The 19878-nt window shown below is 31.8% G+C and overlaps 1 protein-coding gene across 1 annotated transcript in view; it reads left to right on the plus strand.

Moving 5' to 3' along the window:
- LOC111627759 (ATP-dependent RNA helicase TDRD9-like) overlaps positions 1-19878 on the plus strand; it is a 164513-nt gene that overhangs the window by 8481 nt on the left and 136154 nt on the right. The window contains exons 2-4 of the mRNA XM_023371388.1: positions 209-387; positions 8643-8709; positions 12911-13132. Of these exons, the coding sequence (XP_023227156.1) occupies positions 221-387; positions 8643-8709; positions 12911-13132 (456 nt within the window). The 5' untranslated portion in view covers positions 209-220. The remainder of the gene's footprint in view (positions 1-208; positions 388-8642; positions 8710-12910; positions 13133-19878) is intronic.

The raw sequence follows: 19878 nt of genomic DNA on the forward strand, positions 1-19878 counted from the left end.
TTTTCAAATTGCAACTCAATAAGTTTAAAAATATATAAGTGTATATATTTTTATAAAATATATAAGTATATATTTTTACTTATATACTTATATTATATATTAATACATTATATATATATATTTTTTTTTTTTTTTTGTTAAAATTCAAACTTGCATTTTAATGTAATAAACTGATTTTTTTCATAGTTTGAATTGATTTTTCTTTCAGTTTTTAAAAGAGATGACAACATCGGGAGAATTAACATTGGATCATATTTTAAATTTCTTGTGTGTTGAGAAAGAGCCAGAAAGAATTTTTGTAGAACCAACTTTGACACGTGGCTTAGGCATTGATAATAGAAGCACACATCCTTCTGCTTCAGCAAGAAGAACTTCTACATCAGATTCGTAAGTTAAAAAACTATATATCTTTTACATTACCTTTTTACAGTATAAAATGTTACCAGATAGGGCAGCACCACGTCATGTGCCTTGTCAGGATGACACCAGTATGTCGGAATTGACATACGATTGCAATAGTGGTCTCATTCTCACGCAAGCAGTTACGTACATGGGCGATCAGATTTGGGATGGAGGAGGGTTGAGAGACGGATCGGAAGGGACTCAAGCTTAGTTCACACAGAGCGCAATTCACTGGCAAAAGTGAAAAACAGAGTGAACAACCGGTCAAACATGACTCATTTAATGGGTTTTTTGCTTTTGCCAGCAAATTGCGCTCAGTGTGAACTAAGTTTCATTCAGATACAAGATTAACAACTAAAATAATTGATTTAATTCAACAAAAAAAAAAAAAAATACATAGCTCTATGCTATTGAATAGTGGTCAAGAGAGTTTACAAGAAATCATGAGTTGGTATATATACCTTTGATGTACAATACGTAATTGTGTGGATTTCAGAACTAGGACTTTTTCTGACGTTTGTTGGTTGTTCGTCAGTTCAGGTGGTCGGTCGTTTGTTCGGTCGGTTGGAGCTGTTAGGGAGGTGTTGTTCCTTTTCTCAGATGGCGGTTAAACCCAGGAAAATTGGAGGATATAAAAATCAGGAGTTCAAAGTTGTTAAACACCACAGAGTATGAAATCCTGGCACTTAATTGATACTCTTGTGAACGCTCGATGACCCCCTTATTTTTGAGTCACTCCTTTTATACCTCCATATCACATTATTTTTTTTCACCAATTAAGAATTTTTTATAGTAGTTTCCAGTGACACATCTGATGAGTTCCCTGCGAAAGGAAATGACTCTGGAGAGAGATGTGATCATTCTTAGGTAATAAAATTCGGTAATAAATTTCGGTAAAAATTTGGTAAAAATTTGTTTTTTGTCTTTTGAAAAATTTTTCAAAAGACAAAAAACGAATTTTCTCTCAAAATTCATTTATCTCAAAAAATTTTTAACCTTTTGTCAGGTGCAATATGTATTTTTAAACAAGCAGGCGCAACCATTTCTGGGGATGGACAATTTTTTTCTTTCAGGTTAAATAATAATTACCATCATTTTTCTTAATTATCATGTTATAATTATTTGAAAAAATAATAATATACATGAAAAAAATACAAAGCAATAAGGAAAATAGGGTAAAATTACAATACAGTCGACCCCCCTATAAGATCATAGATGCGTTCCATTCTTTAGGAATCTGATTTCTTAAGAGTCCTTCTAATCACAGCCTGACACGTGTGAAGTTTACGGACTACGGCTGATTGAAAGGTTTTCTTCCATAAAATTAATCGATTCTAGACTAATCCGACTCAACATTTCCAAAATACGTATATTTTTTTTTTTTTGGAAATAATCCATATAAACTACGCTATAAACAAAAAATTGTAGGATTACTTACTGAGTGTGCACCATTCGACATCGCCATTGCTAAAGCTTGTCTTCGTCATGAAGCAGCACACCAAACCGCTTATGATAACTTATTTTTCTGCGAAAACTTCGTTGAACTTCGGAGACATCATTAATATAAATAATTTTTATCGCTGTTGAATAAGAAATGTTTCTTTCACAAGAAATGTATAAAATTACAGTACTGTATTAGACTTACGGTAGCTAATTTACATACTGTACAGACGATAGATAGCATAAAATCTCCGTAGCATAATGCCACGCAGCGGGAAAAAAATATATAATTATAATAAAGTTACAATAAATTAAGTTAATATATAATTATATATACAGTACCTAATTTATATATAATTAATATATAATTATATGTACAGTACCTAATTTATATATAATTTATATAATACTGTCCAGACGATAGAAATCTCTCTGTAGCGTGGCGCTACGGACGGCGGGAAAGTAGTTCAGCTGCCCGATGACGTTTTACGTAATTATAGGAGTTTTTTTTACCATTTTTTACGGATACTGTCACAATTTTTTCGCAGTTTTATAGGAATCGTAATTATAGGGACCGTAATTATAGGGGGGTCGACTGTATAACATATCACTACTTTGAACATTATTAGTTGTCGTTGTTGGAAACACACATTGCAATTCACTTTAATGTTCACTTTTTCTGAAATTTTTTTGCACCTAGGTTGCCTTCATTTTCGTCTTGTATAGTAGTTTTGCATTTTGCTCCACCTTTCCCGAATGATCTTGAAGAATGCAAAGCATGTCTTGTAGTCTTATGAACCAATAAAAATATCATACTTGCAGTTAAAAGCGTAAAAGTTGTATAAATGAGTAGTAAAAATGAACCAATCTATTTTTCTAGTAAAAAATATAAAAACACAGTTATAATTATCTATAATATAAATAAATGTTTGCTTTTATTTAAAAATAAATATATTTTTTAATTCTTAATGTTTATTAACAAAAATAAGGTAAGAAAGATAAAAATAGCAGGAAAAAATGAACGAATTACTAACATCTTTTTCACAGATCCATGTAACACAAGCAGGTGCAATATGTAATTAGGATGGGTTATACATAATTATCCTGATGGTGATCCATTGATTGGATTGAAAATGTTTGTTTAAAGAATAAATCTCTCAGCGAGTGATTAGGTGTTGATTAAGTCATTATTTTCTGCTGAGCATGCTTTGGGTTGTTTATATACATATTTCTTCTGAAAAAAGTAACTGTTTTCTGAAACCAAAAAACTCCTCATTCTGGTGTTATTTAGTGCACATATCCCTTTGAAAATACATCTACTCTTCAGGCTGATCATATGCACTTAGAAGCAATGATGTACATAAGAAAAATACCATCTTGAAAATGGGGTCGCACCTAGCAAAAGATTAAATACTCATTATTTTAAAGTTATTTAATAAATTTTAATGGCATTTCACTTGATAATAACAACATATCATTTATTATAATTTATAAAAATCAAAACATATAAAGTAGACTCTGCTTATTGTAACCCTTGGATATTTTTATCAGTCATTTAATGTTATCAAAGCAAGTCTAAAAACATGAGTTAAAATACACATGTAAAATATTTAATAATATATATGTAATTTTGATGATTGTTTTTGTGGGATATATTAATTGTGGTGTTGGTGGCAGTAAAATTTAACTATCATAACATTATTTAATGATTATAAATAAGTAAATAGTGGAAAAAGACATCAGTCTTACTTTCCAGCTTCAGCAGGTGGATTATAATGTGCAATTATTATTAGTTATTATTAGTCTAATCAGTGTTTTAAATGTTAATTGTTTTAATTGCTGTTTGCTTATAGTACAATCATTTAAATTGTTGGCATTTTAAATACCAGTAATTAAATTTATTTGGCCAATTTTGTTTGGAGTTTTTCTAGTTCTGTATAATTCTAAATGAATAAGTTAGTACTGGAACAACATATGTGGTGTTTGCATTAGTTGTGTTATTTGCATTTAGTTTAATCTGCTGATGTATTATTTTAGTGTGTGTTTGATTTGTAAGTTTGGCTTTTTGGAATCCTAAATATTTGTAAACTTTGTCCTCATCCATGATGCAATTGTGTTTTTATATGTAGAAGTAAGAATAGAAAATATTCTCCATTCAAGCTTTTTAATATTGAAAATTCTTTTTTGGCTGCAATTTATAAAAATTTAACAAAATCTTTTCTTCAAATAGGTTTTTATATTGATAAAAAATTATTTGTAGTAAGATCTATTAATTCTATTTGATTTTTTAAAGTTTATATGATTTGAAAGTTCAAATATTGATGAAAAACATGTCAAAGAAATCAAGCTATGCAACCCAGGTAAATATGCTTCGGGCTGTATTTGACCTGTGAATTAGGTTGGAGACCATAGTCTAGGCCAAACTCCATGTGAATGTCAGTGGAATAAATATATGTAAGTTCTACTTGTGCATAGCATTTTATGTCATCCATGTACAGAAAATGGGATAGAATGTATCCATGTTTAGTTTTATTTAACACGCTTCTTGTCCGCTTTTTAAAAAAAATTTTTAATTAAGCATAAAAAATACTTAAAACTGAAAAAGACGAAAGAAATGCGTTAATTTTGGTTAAAAAGCTTCATCATTTAGTTTCCTTTGCCTCGCCTTTCTGTGAAATTTAACATCGATGAGTCATTGTTTACAATCTGGATGACCTTGAGAACATCTGGTGTGGTATTTCCCAGACATTCTCATAGACGTCTCGGGAGGACAAGGGTTTAAAGTAGGGTGACTATGGCCAACACGTATATTTTTAAATATTTTTAAAAAATTAAAATTTTTATTGCGATTTCCGACCCCCCCGGCTTAATTAAACTTATATATAATAAAATCTATTAATTAAAAAAATTAAAAAAGTATCGGAGGTCGTTTTTGACATCAGAAAGCAGCTTTAAATAAGTTTACCGAAGGAAAATCGGTGCACTACAACTTTAGAATGATTAATTAATTTTGATAAAAAACTCCCATTAAAAAAACATTAAAAGGCAATTAAGCCTTAATCGAGCCTTATTAAAGGCTCATTAAAATCACAATAAAATTTTTTCGCGCGGGCAAAAAATTCTGAAAAAATTTGGGGACCTAAAAAACATTCCAAAAATTAAAAAAAAGTTTTTGGGGGCCCAAATGCCCGGTTTTTTTAACGCTATAAACCTTGCTTCAGTCAGACTCGGGACCAAAGTGGATTTGGGAATCTTATCTTATGTGTATTTGTTTTGTTTTGATATATGAGGGTGATTCAAAGAGTAAGGTAACAAGAGCTCTTGCAGGTGTCATATTCCTCCTCTTGTTTGAATTTCCCATTAGGGCAGCAGCAGAAGTCCACAGCTTTATTGCACAGGCATTAGATGGTGCAAATGTTTCATCAGACTCTTGCAATATCATTTTGAAAATGGTTGTGCTCACAGAAACATTGTCAAACGGGAAAGTGTATAGTGTGATTCGGTCTGAAGGGCAACGCACCAGTAGAAATTCATCATTAACTTGTTGAGGTGTACAGTGATAATGTCATGTCACAAAAACAGGTGTGGGTTTGGTGCATTGAGTTCGATAAAGGTAGGACAGTGTGCAAACTGAGTAAACTGAATTGTTATGGTGCTTTAAGATGGAGGTATTGGAATATCTTCCTTATAGCTCCAACCTAGCACCCTGTGAATTCCATCTCTTCAGACCATTGAAAAAGAATCTGAGTGGTAGGCGATTTCAAACTAATATGGAAGTTCAGCAAGCTGTCATGGCTGAGAGGACTTGATGCAGATTTCTTCTCTGCCAGCATCAATGGCTTGGTATATCATTGGAATAAATGTTTGGACAAGCATGGTGACTATGTTCAAAAATAATATGTACCAGTGCCATAATCTGTATCACTATATCTGCTTGTGAAATAAAATTTGTACAGGAGAGCTCTTGTTACCTTACTTTTTGAATCACCCTTGTATCTTGTGAAGTTTGTTAATGCAACACCTGATAGTGACACTTATATATATATATATAATTTAGTAAGTATTGACTGTATTTTGTAGGTGTGGTACATGTAATAACCATGGATGTGGAATGTTGTTGAATGCTTTTCTTTAATATATGTATGGTACTATAGGTTTCTATGTTTATGCATTTGTCATAGAATTATTGAAGAGAAAACTTTTTATTCTGTGAGAATATTATATTGCTCAATGTTTTGGTATATTTTGTTTGTGATGCACAATATGTGTTTTGTGGACATCAATGATGTGTTTGGTCTGTATTGTGTAAGGTTTTCTGATGTCATTTTTGGGTTTTACGTTTTTGATGCCCATCCAAACGTACGCCATTCAGAGGGATTTTACCTGTTTCCATTGTCTACCTCCTCTCCCTCCTCCTTCCCCTCCCCTTTCCCTCCCCTTTCCCTTACCCTTTTTTCCACTAGCTAAACACCTCGTGTACAGCTGATGTCTTTCATGTATGTATGTATGTCTGCATGTATGTGTGATGTCCTGTGTAGGGAGTTTCGTCATGTCATGTGGATTGTTGTTTGTGTGTGTAAAATGTTTGACTATTTCCTCATGAAGGGATGTTGAACCAGAAATTGTGAACGTTGTCTTTATCAAATGTCTTTTAACTATGGTTTTTTTTTTTTTTAATTACCCATTGAATGTTGTATGTATTTCATCATACAGGGCATAATTTCAATATAAAAATTCAAATTATGTTCTCGTTATTAATTATTAGTTGTGATGTGTTGTGTTGTTTTTAGTATATTGTGTTAGCTTGTCTAATGTTCATTTGTTTCTATTCTTTGTCAGACAGTCTTAAAATTTGTCTGTGTTTTGATAGTCTGTTTTGAATTGTACTTTAAAGCTGTGGTTGCTACTACAATGACTATGCAAGAATAAAGTATGTATGTCTGTAAGTGCTAAATTAATTGGATGTGTTTTAATATTGTTCGTCTGTTTAGTGTTAGTGTGAGATTTTTCTTAATTGTTTGAATGTGTTTATTTTGGTATTTGTGGGCTCTGTGATGGGAATATAAATCTGGTATATTTAGTAAATATTTCTTTGAGATAAGTGTGTGTGTGTATGAGATCTAACAATTTGAATCATGTGTATAGAGATTTGGCTTCTTTTTTTCATGAGGAAGAAGATAGGAAATGTGCTTACAAACTTCTCTCCCAAGACAAAACTTTTTATTTACCTTAGAAACATATTTTGCTCTATACTATATAGTTGCCTCCTTGTGAACATGTAAAATACACTGTATGGGTATTCTTTTCTGGAGAAGGAAAGTTCTTAAGGTAGATGGGTGAGTGATAAATGGTGGCAGTTAATCCGGTGAATAGTTTCAGGTTTGAAGAGATGGACAATAGATGGAGGTTGGGCTAATGGAAAGTTGGAGGAATGAATGCACATATGCTCATATATCCTCATACCGCAGAGATAACTAGATAGAAAACACTGCACTCTCTTCAAACATTTGTATGGAAGGATTTTCTTTCTAAAGATTATTTCCTTAGGAATTATTTTTCAAACCTTGTTTTGTTGACCATCAATCCAACTCATCTTTGATTTGGCTGTTTGGTCCATCGCAAATAGTTTGAGGGTCACCTTGGGGTTGATCCCTTAGTTTGGAAGGAAGCTTATGCTCCCACTAGTCTTGCTCTGAGGTTCATTGGAAATACTAAGTTTTCTCTTGTTAACAAGTGGTGGCTAGAATAAGAATTACTTTTATTAATTAAATCGGCACTGCACTACACCGGGATAGAATAATCAAAAAACAACGTACAATGAACCTGTTTCCGGTGTGCTTCTCTGTAAACGAAGTATTACTAGCGCTTTCGAACTTTAAGTTCTTCCTCAGGTAACATGTCTAAGCGAACGCCATTCAAATTTGATTGAAAAAAGAACATCATTACGAATTTTCTCGTACGTATCGCTGGCGTCATTGACGCATGCGCCCCTTCGCTGGTTCTAAATTAACGTAACTTTTTGTCTACGAGCACCTGCCATGCAGTTGACAGGATGATCTCGTCTTTGTTGTTAATGCAATTGTCGTCTTTAAGCGTAGCCATACATATGTACAGGGCCTCTAGCCATCTAAGGTGGTGTGTGTACTTTGTAGTGCGGATTACCTTGGCCTGGCTGAATAACGGTTCTATTTCCGTATCCGAGGCATAGACGGCAAGAGCGGTGTTTTGCCTTGCATGTAGAATATCCGCCATGTGTTCTTTAATTCTCACCTNAAAAAAAAAAAGTTGAAATAAAGTGATTAAACAAACATTATTACGAATATCGTAAATAACAGATCACAAATGCATATATAGAAATATTTTTTGAAGGGAGAAATGGTCTTCACAATTTGAAATCGATAGGACACACTGTGCTCGAATGCTCGTGTAAACGCGCGCCATCTATCATAGGATAAATGTACTATGCCAAAAACCTTCGCGGGAGTGTATTAAAAAACTTTCCGAAGTTTTATGGCAATCGTACTATGCCACAAACCTTCGCCGGAGTATATTAAACAACTTCCCAAAGTTTCACGGCAATCGGATAAATGGTGTGGTAATGCATGAAGGACACACACACACACACATTCACACATTCATTTTTATATATATATAGATTACAACTGTGTTTTGTTTTTTTCTTGTTTAATATTATAATCAATAATTTTTAGTATCTTTGAAAATAATCTGAATAATTGATGTTTTATATAATAATTTTTGTAATGTTTATTTCTTTGAAAATTAATCAATTTTTATTTTAGTTTTAGTAGATCAGAAAACGATTATTATAAGAAATATCAAGAGGAGGAAAAAAAGCTAACCTCTCAGGTAAACAAATTAAAAATAATAGCTTTTTATAATAATTTTTGTAATGTTTATTTCTTTGAAAATTAATCAATTTTTATTTTAGTTTTAGTAGATCAGAAAACGATTATTATAAGAAATATCAAGAGGAGGAAAAAAAGCTAACCTCTCAGGTAAACAAATTAAAAATAATAGCTTTTGTTTAAAAGTTTGGTAATTCTGATAAAACATAAAATTTTATAATGATTGTCTATGTTAGATATTGTCAAAATTTTTTTAGTCATGTAAGAAGACTAAAAATATCACCTATAGTAGAATTGGTTTTTTCCTTTCAAGTTATTTTTCAATTCTATCAAGTATAAATGAAGCTTAATCCAATGTTTAGATGAATGTCAAATGAATGCCATAATATATATATTGGGCTATATTAATGCTCCTATTAATATCTCTAGGCCAAGTTGTTTGATATTTAATTGTTAATAATAGCATTAATACAGCCCAATATAATTTGGAAATTATTTGATATAAATGTTTATGATCAAAGCTAGTTTCCTTTCAGAAATAGGTAAACAGTTCTATTGTGTACTGTACAGTAGACCCCCCTATAACGCTTAGATACGTTCCACGTTATTTGAATTTTATGTTGTAGGAATCATTAAATACATGAGCCAATCACAGCCCGACACGTGTGAAGTTTACGGACTAAGGCTGTTTGAAAGGTTTTCTTCTATAAAATTAACCGATTCTAGACTAATTCCACTCAACATTTCCAAAGCGCACAATTTTTTGGGAATAATCCGTATAAACTATGCTATAAACAAAAATTGTAGGATTACTTACTGAGTATGCACCGTTCGACTACGCCGTTGCTCAAGCTTGTTTTCGTTGCAGAACAGCGCATGAAACGGCGGCTGCGATTTCTGATAACGAATTTTTCGCAGAAAAATAACTTGACCTTTGGAGACATCGTTAATATAAATAATTTTTATGGCCGTTGAATAGGAAATGTTTCTTTCACAAGAAATGTATAAAATTACAGTACTGTATTAGACTTATGATACCTAATTTACATACTGTACAGACGATAATAAACTCAACTTACTAGCCTAAACCCTCCGTAGCGCGGCGCTGGGCGGCGGAAAGTAATTCGGCTGCTCGTCCACTATTGGTCCAGATTCGACCAATCTTGTCGCGACAGGAGTCAGCAACGACATTTTACGAGTCACTTTATACGAATACTGCTACGTTATAGGACTTTTTGTTATAGGAACCCACGTTATAGGGGGGTCGACAGTATACAATATTTGTGAATTTGTAGACAGAGATCTGTAGAAAAATACTTGTAGATTTGTATTTTTGTCTCTGTACTTTCTACTGTTTTATTTTTGTGCTTCCAACAGTTTTTTTACACTGTAGATAGTATTTTCTACAAAGATTCAAATACAATATAACATATCTGCTACTTTATTATGCCTTTTTTTTTAGTCTGACAGTTTTCTTTGTAGATTATATTAAATATTGTATTACTTAATCACTTTCCGTGCAGAGATGTCAGCAGATTATCTTTAATTAAACAATTAATTAAAGATTCAGAATTTTCTGAATCTTTAATCTGCTAATTTAATTCATTTGTTTATAATGTCTGCTAATGTGTTTTTAACACATTAAACATCATTTGTTGCAAATATGCAACACACTCAGCAAGTAACCTAGGCTATGTGTTGTGTTTCTGCAACAAATACTATATTGAAATCTGTACTGTGTTACTTCAAAGCAACACTCTAGCTATATAAATGTAATGGAAATAGTTAGAGCATGGCCTGTGGGAATGAAAATTGCACTTGGTTCAATAAATTAAATTTCTATTTGCATTCTATCAAAAAAAAAGAATGCAAATAGAAATTTAATTTATTTCCCTATAAAATATGAAAAATATTCAAAATTTGACTTTCCTAGTGTTTTTCTTGCATAGTGATCATGAATAAATACAATATGAAAATATAAAACACAAAAACAAATATTCAACAAACAATATTTTTTTTTTAAAGAACAAAACAAAAAAAACAGTAAGTATATTATTTTAGTATGATTATTTTATTTTTCTTGGATTTGTATAGGTTCATTTATACAATCCAGAATTTATACATTTATGTGGTAGAAGTTCTGTTGAATTTAAAACCTTATGTGCATACAAGATGGCGTAATATGATCAGAAAAAACTCATTCAGACCACGTGTTGCAATTCCATAACACATCTAAAAATCAAGAAAAAAATGTTTTTCAATGACGAAGACAAAAGTATATTAAGTGGCCATAATTTTTGTTATTTTAAAGAGCATGGCCATAAAAGAGCATGGCCAGTGTGATATTTTATGATTTTCTATTGTGGTGCTTAATGTGTTAAAAGATTTTTTTTCAGAATTTTTAACTATTTCCAGGTGCTTATATTATTGATTTTTCTTTAAATTGAGTTCAAATATTTGTCTTAAAGGTCTTTATTTTGCCATTTCTTCCTTCATTTCAGTAACTGTTGTCTTTGATTAGTTTCTTCATTCCAAAAGTATTTAATAGGTCTTGTTTACTTTTTCCTTTTAGTATTTTTTCTTAGTTATTCTTTATGTATATTACTAAAACTTTTTTCTTAACTGATTTCTGAACTTACAACACTTACATCCATTTTCATTTATAAGTTAAATGTATCAACATCACAATGAATTTAATGCATAATTGATAGTCATTAGCTTCATAATCTTGCAGTCAGTTTTCTTGCTCTACTTCTGTCAATTCAATAATTTTAGCAGTATATCAAATGGAAATTAATTGTGGTTTTAACCATGTGTTATACTAGCCATTTCTGGGGGTTTAGAGCTTTGATAGAACTGTTACAATTTCAATATTTTTGTAACTAAATATATTTCTTGTCGATCCTAATTTCCATTTTTAAATGCTTTATTATATCAATTTATAGGATACCCAAATATTTATATCACTTTTTTGACATTATGCTGTTTGTCATGACAAAAGTGGATCTCCTTGAACAGTGATGGGCAAACTTTTTAAAGAGCGGGCCAAAGGAAAAGAAGAAAACTTTAGGCGGGCCAATATAATTGTAACCTAGCGCTGCATCTGAAAATCCAGGTGGCGCTATAAAAACACGTGCAGGCAATCCGCCATATTTCTTTTTCTCTCTTTCGGCTACGCTACGCACGACGAGTGGATGTTCTGTACCAAAGCATGCTTGTAACCGATCGAGCTTTTACTCAATAAGTGTAAAACAAAATTTTGTACATGATTGTAAATAAACTTTCATGGTGAGATATAAAGCTTCGGTTATTTTATATAATCAACGAACACTCAAGTTAAGTGGTGAATCAACCACCACAGCCTGTATTCTTTTTTACTCGTCAGATTAGGAATAATGTCGCGCGGGCCGGATAGAACATTTCAGGGGGCCGCATCTGGCCCGCGGGTCGTAGTTTGCCCATCACTGTCCTTGAATATTAACCTAATCCACTTCATCATTATTTGCTATCAACTGTATCTTATCATTAACTTGCTTTTTCTACAAATTTTTTGATATCACTTAATTTAGTCATTTAGATTTTAAAATGTTTGAATTATATGACAATGAATTGAATGCTTTCTTATAGTCTATCCAAATAATTTACAAGTTGGTGGTTTTTTTGTTTGCAATTTTTTAATGCTATTATATCTATTAAGAACTGATCTTCTACTCTTTTAACACAAAATTTACCTAAATCAGCCTTATCTGTTTAAAACAAAATTGGCTGATGGAAAAGTTGTGTGACTAGTTTTGCTATACAAAGGTTCCATTGTAGACTAAGGGATAGAAACAGTTTAGTCTGTAAAAAACAGATAGAAAAAATTTTCAGAGCTTATAGTTAAAGCCACTTACTTTTCAATGATTGTTTTTCTGTTGATAATGATCATTCTCTGTTCTAGGTGGATTTGAATTGCATCAGATATTATTCTTGTAAAAACTTGAAAATAGTTGATATAGGTAGATCATGGGATAATAGTTGCTTAGTTACTGCATATAAAATTTAAACTTCAGTTAATAGACAGGTTACTAAAATTTTATAATTATTTTATATTTGATAAAACAATCTTCATAAATTCAAATAACATTTTATATTTCCTTGTTAAAATAAATTTTTTAAATATTTATTTAATTTAAAAAATTTTTCTTCTTTTTTTTTTATAGCAAACATTCAGGCAAACTGTACTTATACCTGGAATGGGAACATTGCATATTAATGAAATGGATGATGTTGAACAGATGAGTTCTGTTAGTGAACCATCTAGTGGTACATTACCTGGTAACAGTAATCCAAGTGATGACCAAAGTGCTGCAATTTATTCATCATATTTTGACCCTAATCATACTTATGATCCAAATCTTATTATTACACCACACAAAGAAAAGGTAAATTTAAAAACTTTTTACATCTATAAAAATAACTATAAAGATAAGTTGCAAATAATAATGATTTTTTTTTTAAAAAGATAGAAAAGTTAATAAATATTATAAAAGCTAATTAATATTTTATGAGGCCTGTCCAGAAAGTAAGTACTGTTTGGCTATTTAAAAAAGTAGGAAATTGAAATAAAAATAATTTAATTACCATTAAATTATACATAGCTTAACCTACTTTTTAACATAATTGCCATATAAATTGAGGCATTATCATCTCTTGTCACTAAATTGAAGACACTCTGTTCATAGAATTCAATCATCTGTGACTTGAACCATTTCTGGACATTGCAATGATTGCTATTCGCTTTCTGGTATCATATGGCAAATCCATGTTTCATTCCAGTGACAGTTCTTTTCAAAAATCCATTTCTTTTCCCTTCATACTGCTGCAAAAGTTCTAAGGCTGATCCCATGTGTTTTGTTTTGTTTGTGTGCATTATCATTTTTTGGCACCCATCTTGAAAACAGCTTTTTGAAGTGCAAGTGTTTAGTCACAATTTCATACAGCAAAGATCTTGAAATGTAAGGAAATTGTAAAAAAATCAGAAATTGTGAACTGTCAAATGAATCGGAATGAATCATCTTTTCAACATTGTGCAGCAAGTCTTCATTGACTTGGGATGGGCGGTCACTATGCTCCTTGTTATGAACATTGTCCCTTCTTTGTTAGACATTCTAATCCACTTCAAGAAGTAACTATGCATGCATGACCAAAATGCAAGGGAGATACATGCATAAGGTATTTACTTTCTGGACTTACTTACATGCCTTGTTTGTTCTACTGTACTTAGTGACAAAAGGATCTTAACTAGAATTGTTTATTTATTGCAAAACTTAGCTTATATCTATGTCTCAAACAAGTATGTAAATCATTACAGTTTTGGCTGATTGCATGTCAGATAATGGCACTAGAGTATCTTAAAATTGTTACCCCAGTATCCTATAAAAATGCTCACAGAAACCAGTCTTCAAAATTTTCAGTGCTTGTTGTTTGGTAATCTTTGAATGCAAGTCATGCCTGTACAATGCAAAAAGACATTATGCATAACATACAGAGTTTGACAAAGGATGCGTCTACAGGCTGAGGATGTCTGTTTTCCTGAATTTCCTGCTATCTGGATTGTTTGACATGTCTGTAAGCAGGAATTGAGGCAGAGCTAGATGCCTTGTCTCAGTGACAATGATGGGCAGGCTCTGAATACCCAGAAAGACCACCAGAAGAGATGATCATCTGATCATGAGACAAGCATCAACAATTGCAAGAGTATCTCTGTCCACCATCAAGAAATGGGTTGAATCCTCATTGTAGTCTCTTTCTATAACATTAGTAGATGACTAGCAGAGGCAAATTTGCATCCACAGTGACCATTACATGTCCTGCCATTAACATCTCAACATCATTGACTTTGTTTGTAGTGGTGTCATGACAGAGAAGCATAGACTGCTATGAATTGGCAGTATATTGTCTACCAACAAATCCTGCTTTTGTTGGAAATGGACATCCATTGTTTAGTGTGGAGGAACACTGGGAAGAATTTTAATTCTCTCTTATTGTTGAGTGGCACATTGCTCTTACTGCTGGGATGTTGCTCTGGGGAGCCATTTCATAAGACAGTCACTACTAGTACTCTCTCTCTATCTTATTTATTGGCACATAGTGCTGCCTGGCTCTGCATAGCATTACCAGGAACATTGACAGAACGGTGGTATGTTTAATAAATCCTTCAATCTCATGTATTGCCTTTTATGGCAGGGCTTCAAACTGCATTTTCCAGCACGATACTTCTTGGCCACACATAGCTAAGGTTTCCCAGGAATATTTTACATTACCATATTTCTTGCTCTGCACAGACCCCAGATTTGTCATCTATCGAGCATTTATGGGACCAGATGGGATACAACTTGAGAGATTTGGAGTGGTAGTTTGCAACTGTGAGAATTTGAATGCCTCTCTTTTTTAATTTAATCAAATAAATAATTTAAGATTATTTAGAAAACATTTTACAAGTTTTTAAATGAAAATTTTGTTAAAAATTACAAACGAAACTGTTGTAGCTTACTTCATCACAAAGGGAAGTTGAACTTCCTTTAGACAGCTGACTTGCGAGATGATTCAGATGTGGCCTTTGCACATGTTACTTGGCCTTCTGAAGAAGCCACTATAAAAAGGAGTTTTTCCTGCCATTTGAGGCAGTTCAATGAGGTACGAACATGCCATAGGGAGCAGTTCAACAAATTACAAACATGCCATAGGAGGTAGTCGATCAAAAAAGGAAGATTACCATACTTATAGAAGTCGTCCATATTGTAATAGTGCATTCACAAATGCCACAATTCCAAACTTCTCCCATATCCCGAATGGAAAGATAATTGAAGAAAAGAACAAGCTTCATACTGTGAAGGTAGTACAATAAGTTAGATTTATGTAAACTCTCTCTCATGTGTATAGGTTGATTTAGATTAACTTAGATAGTTGATTTTTCTCTCTGCGAGATAGGTTCAGAATATATCATTTGTAATTCCATTAATTGTATTATTATTTGTTTGATTTAATTAAATGTTGTTATTATATGTTTAAATATGGTCTCATTTATGACTATAATCCACGCCTAAGTCCCCTCCACTTACCCGTGTCCCTCCCATTCAATATTCCTCTAAAATTAGACATATAAGCATGCCTAATGCTATATCTAGGCTTGTGTCAGGAAAAACAACTTCCAGGGGATTTTTGCAGACCCTTGTTTCTCATTCAAATCTTGGGAAGCCATCCCTCGATGACAGTGGACTAGTCTCATGACTAGATGCTGAATAAGTGGTAAAGAGTATAATCCCGACTCTACTCCCAGTTAGCTCCTCACACAACATCTGTGAGCAAATTTGTTGTAGGATAGCATATGGTGCCTGTATTCTTCCATGTGCAATTGTATTTTTGCATGTATTCAGGTAAGAGGTATCCTACATGGTACTAAGGTATGTTTGAATTGTATTTTTTTATGACAGGAAATTGCTTTCTCTATATTGTAATCACTTATTACCTTTGCCATTACATTTGCACTAATCAAGTTCCATTCAGTTTCATTGCTTTCTCCTTGGTGCGTAATTTTTTCTCAATGTGTGTGTTTTCATTATCTTTTTGCTATTTTGTATGATTTCGTGACTACAGTAATAACTTTATATCTACACAATACAAAGCAAAGTTTGAATTGTATTTTAAATATAAATTTAAATTTTGATATAAAACTGAATTTGGTTATATTTAGTACTAGCTTACCCGTCGCGCATTGCTGCAATCTCAGAAGAAAGGAAATTCAAGCAAACTTGTTATGATAAAATTCAATTTACATTTTATCATTTTTATTGAAACTTATTATTATTATTCATTTTCATCAGGAAAACATTTCAAAGTGTCGTTTCAATTCTATTTATTTATAGGAGTGCTTGTGGATACACAATACTTTTTGTTTTTCCGTCTGGTGCGTACACGAATAAATCAGAAGATTTTCCGATGCGTGAGCCGGCCACATTCAGTTGTCCATGCGAGAAGCACGGATTCTCCAAATTTAGCCCACACACTGGCAGCGATTGTCAGAAGTGCAATATTCCCCATTTATATATATATATATTTTTTAATCCTTTATAATTTTAATTATTTAATTGCTCCTTCCTCTCTTCCTTGGAATGTTGTGAAATCTCTGATAGTTGGATAATAAACCGTTTTATTGTAATTTGTCTTTTTAAATTATTTTGAGTCGATATTAAAATTTGGAAAAGGGGGATACCTAGATCGGTAAAATACGCGAATTTCTTCCTACAACTTCGGTTGTTGTTCGGTGTACAGTTAAGGTTTTAACGAAGTTTGAGCGAATACATAATTAGCAAAAAAAGTTGAAATAAAGTGATTAAACAAAAATTATTACAAATATCGTAAATAACAGTTCACAAATGCATATATAGAGATATTTTTTGAAGGGGGAAATGGTCTTCACAATTTGAAATCGATCGAACACACAGTGCTCGAATGCTTGTATAAACGCGCGCCATCTATTGTAGGATAAATGTACTATGCCAGAAACCTTCGCGGGAGTATATTAAACAACTTCCCAAAGTTTCATGGCAATCGGATAAACGGTGTGGTAATGCATGAAGGACATAAGACAGACACACAGACAGACATACATTCATTTTTATATATATAGATAATTCTTTAGTTTTGCTTTGATGTGTATTGTGTATAAATTTTATAAAAGATATAAATTTTACTTTTAATGCAGAGGGCCATAAGGTCCAAAAAGAAAAGTGAAAATAATTTTGGCAGTAAATGTGTTAAGAATTCCAATGGATTAATTCAACTGGAATTTTAAACCAAATTACCTTAACAAATGCATGTATCTATAAGCCTTTTTACTGGTGCGCGTTTCATCACACTACACAATAAAGTTACAAATGTTTTTGAACTGTTACATTATTGTGTAGTGTGATGAAACGCGTACTGGTAAAAGGCTTATAGATATGTGCATTTGTTACAGTACTGTAAGGTCTCTTTTTATGCGGATTATTTTTATGCAATTTTGAAGTTGTGCAGTTTGTATTTCGTCTAAAAATTTTTTTGGACAAACATACATATAGGCTTGTTTAGGAAGCCCGCGTACGGACAGTCTCCAAAAATCGTGGAACGCTCAAAGCTTACTCTATTTGTTCCGCTGACATATAACGTTTATGGATGTAAAGGACAGCTAGATCTACCTTAATCGCTTTAGTTCCTAGCAATTTTTGATATAAATGTAATTAAACATAAAAAATACTTAAAACTGAAAAAAACGAAAGAAATGCGTTAATTTTGAAGAAAAAGCGTCAAAGTTTAACTTCCTTTGTCTCTCCCTTCTGTGAAATTTAACACTGATGAGTCATTGTTTACACATCTGGATGACCTTGAACATAGCTGGAGTTGGATTTCCCGGGGCATTCTCATAGACGTTGCGGGAGGACAAGGGTTTAAAGTAGGGTGAACACTAGCTGGTCGTATATTTTAAAATATTTTTTAAAAATTTGGAGACTTAAAAACATTCCAAAAATTCAAAAAAAAAAAATATTCAAAAATTTAAGGGCCGTGTTTTATGTAACGCTATGTAACCTGCCCGAGTTAACTCAGGAGAGGAACTAAAGGGTTAAAATTTAATTAACTCTTCACATCCAGATGTCAGTGATTTGTTTTTAGATTGAGCTTTTGCAATTCGAGGATTCCCCTTGTACATGTAATAGCGACTTGTCAATGGTATCATCATTCTGAGTTTCGCATTGAAAGGTATAAACTGTAATTGTTTTGAAATTAAATTTTATATGAATTTCTTTCAGACATTCGAAGTAATTTATTAAGCAGCCTATTTCTTTTAATTTCTGCAAACTTGTTTTATGCGGTTTTAAGTTAATTTTAACTCGTTGTTTTGGTTTTATGCGATTTTAGAAAATTACGGAACGTATCCCTACTTTTTCAAGGCAAGTAAAGTCTTTTTTTATGCGAATTTTTTATTTGCGCTTTTCTGTAGAACGTATCCACCGCATAAAACGAGACCTTACAGTACTCTGGTGTAGATATTCTACCATTTTTCAAATTACCTTAATTAAAAACAATAAAGTATAGCCAGAAAGTTGGGCTATAATTTAATTCTGAGCTATAAATAATTGAATTTGATTTATATTTTTTAGTTACTGTTGACAGTATAAGAAACAATTAATATATGAAATTTAATTATTGTTAAACTATTTATATTTAATGTATTCTTAGAAATTTCATATTTAAAATTAATGTATTGATAACAAATGTTAATTAAAACTACATTCATTTTATTATCACTCTTATAACTTGTACCATATTGTTGTAAACACTTGTAAAGTCCATAAACAACTGAAGTTGCTGAAGATTTAGTAGCTAATTATAAGATCATCAAATGATTCTGTTTTGTTGGGGCTCAATACTGCAATCATGTAATTAACTTTTATTAATGAAATAGAATATCTAACTATAAATCACTTTTTAATTCTTTGCCTTTTTATTTTGAGATATTTTAAGATTTTACTTTGTCTATCCAGATTCTTGAAATATAATTTTGTTGAGTCTAAATAATAAATTACTTTAATAAATTAAATTGAACTATTAGATTTTGAATGATAAAAATATTTGTTTACTATTCTTATAGAATAAATAGAACTTATGCAAATTGCTTTTCAATTATATTATTTTATACTATAATGATATATATGTAAAAATCATTTGATTTTAAACTTAGAATCTGAACTCTGATTTACTTTAAATTCTCTTTTGAAGAAATCAAAAATGAATCTATAAGCATCAGTTTAAAAAAAAAAGTTTTTAAAACTATTTATGTTTATAATCTTAGTTTATACAAAATTATGGATTAATAATTGTACGAGGGCTGTTCGGAAAGTTTGCGGCCTCACATAGAAAAACAAACAAAATAATGTTAAAACTTTTTTTATTTTTCAATATAATCTCCTCTGTTAGCAATGCACTTATTCCAGTGATGTTCTAGCTTTTTTATGCCATCACAATAGGTCGATTTGTCAAGGTGTGCAAAATACTCGTTCACTTCAGAGATGACTTCGTCATTTGAGTGGAATCTCTTTCCAGCCAAGAATTTTTTTAGGTTTGGAAAAAGGTGGAAGTCACTGGGGGCCAA

Source organism: Centruroides sculpturatus, unplaced genomic scaffold (assembly GCF_000671375.1).
Source record: "Centruroides sculpturatus isolate CEXI.00-Female unplaced genomic scaffold, Cexi_2.0 scaffold387, whole genome shotgun sequence".
Taxonomy (NCBI): Eukaryota; Metazoa; Arthropoda; class Arachnida; order Scorpiones; family Buthidae; genus Centruroides; species Centruroides sculpturatus.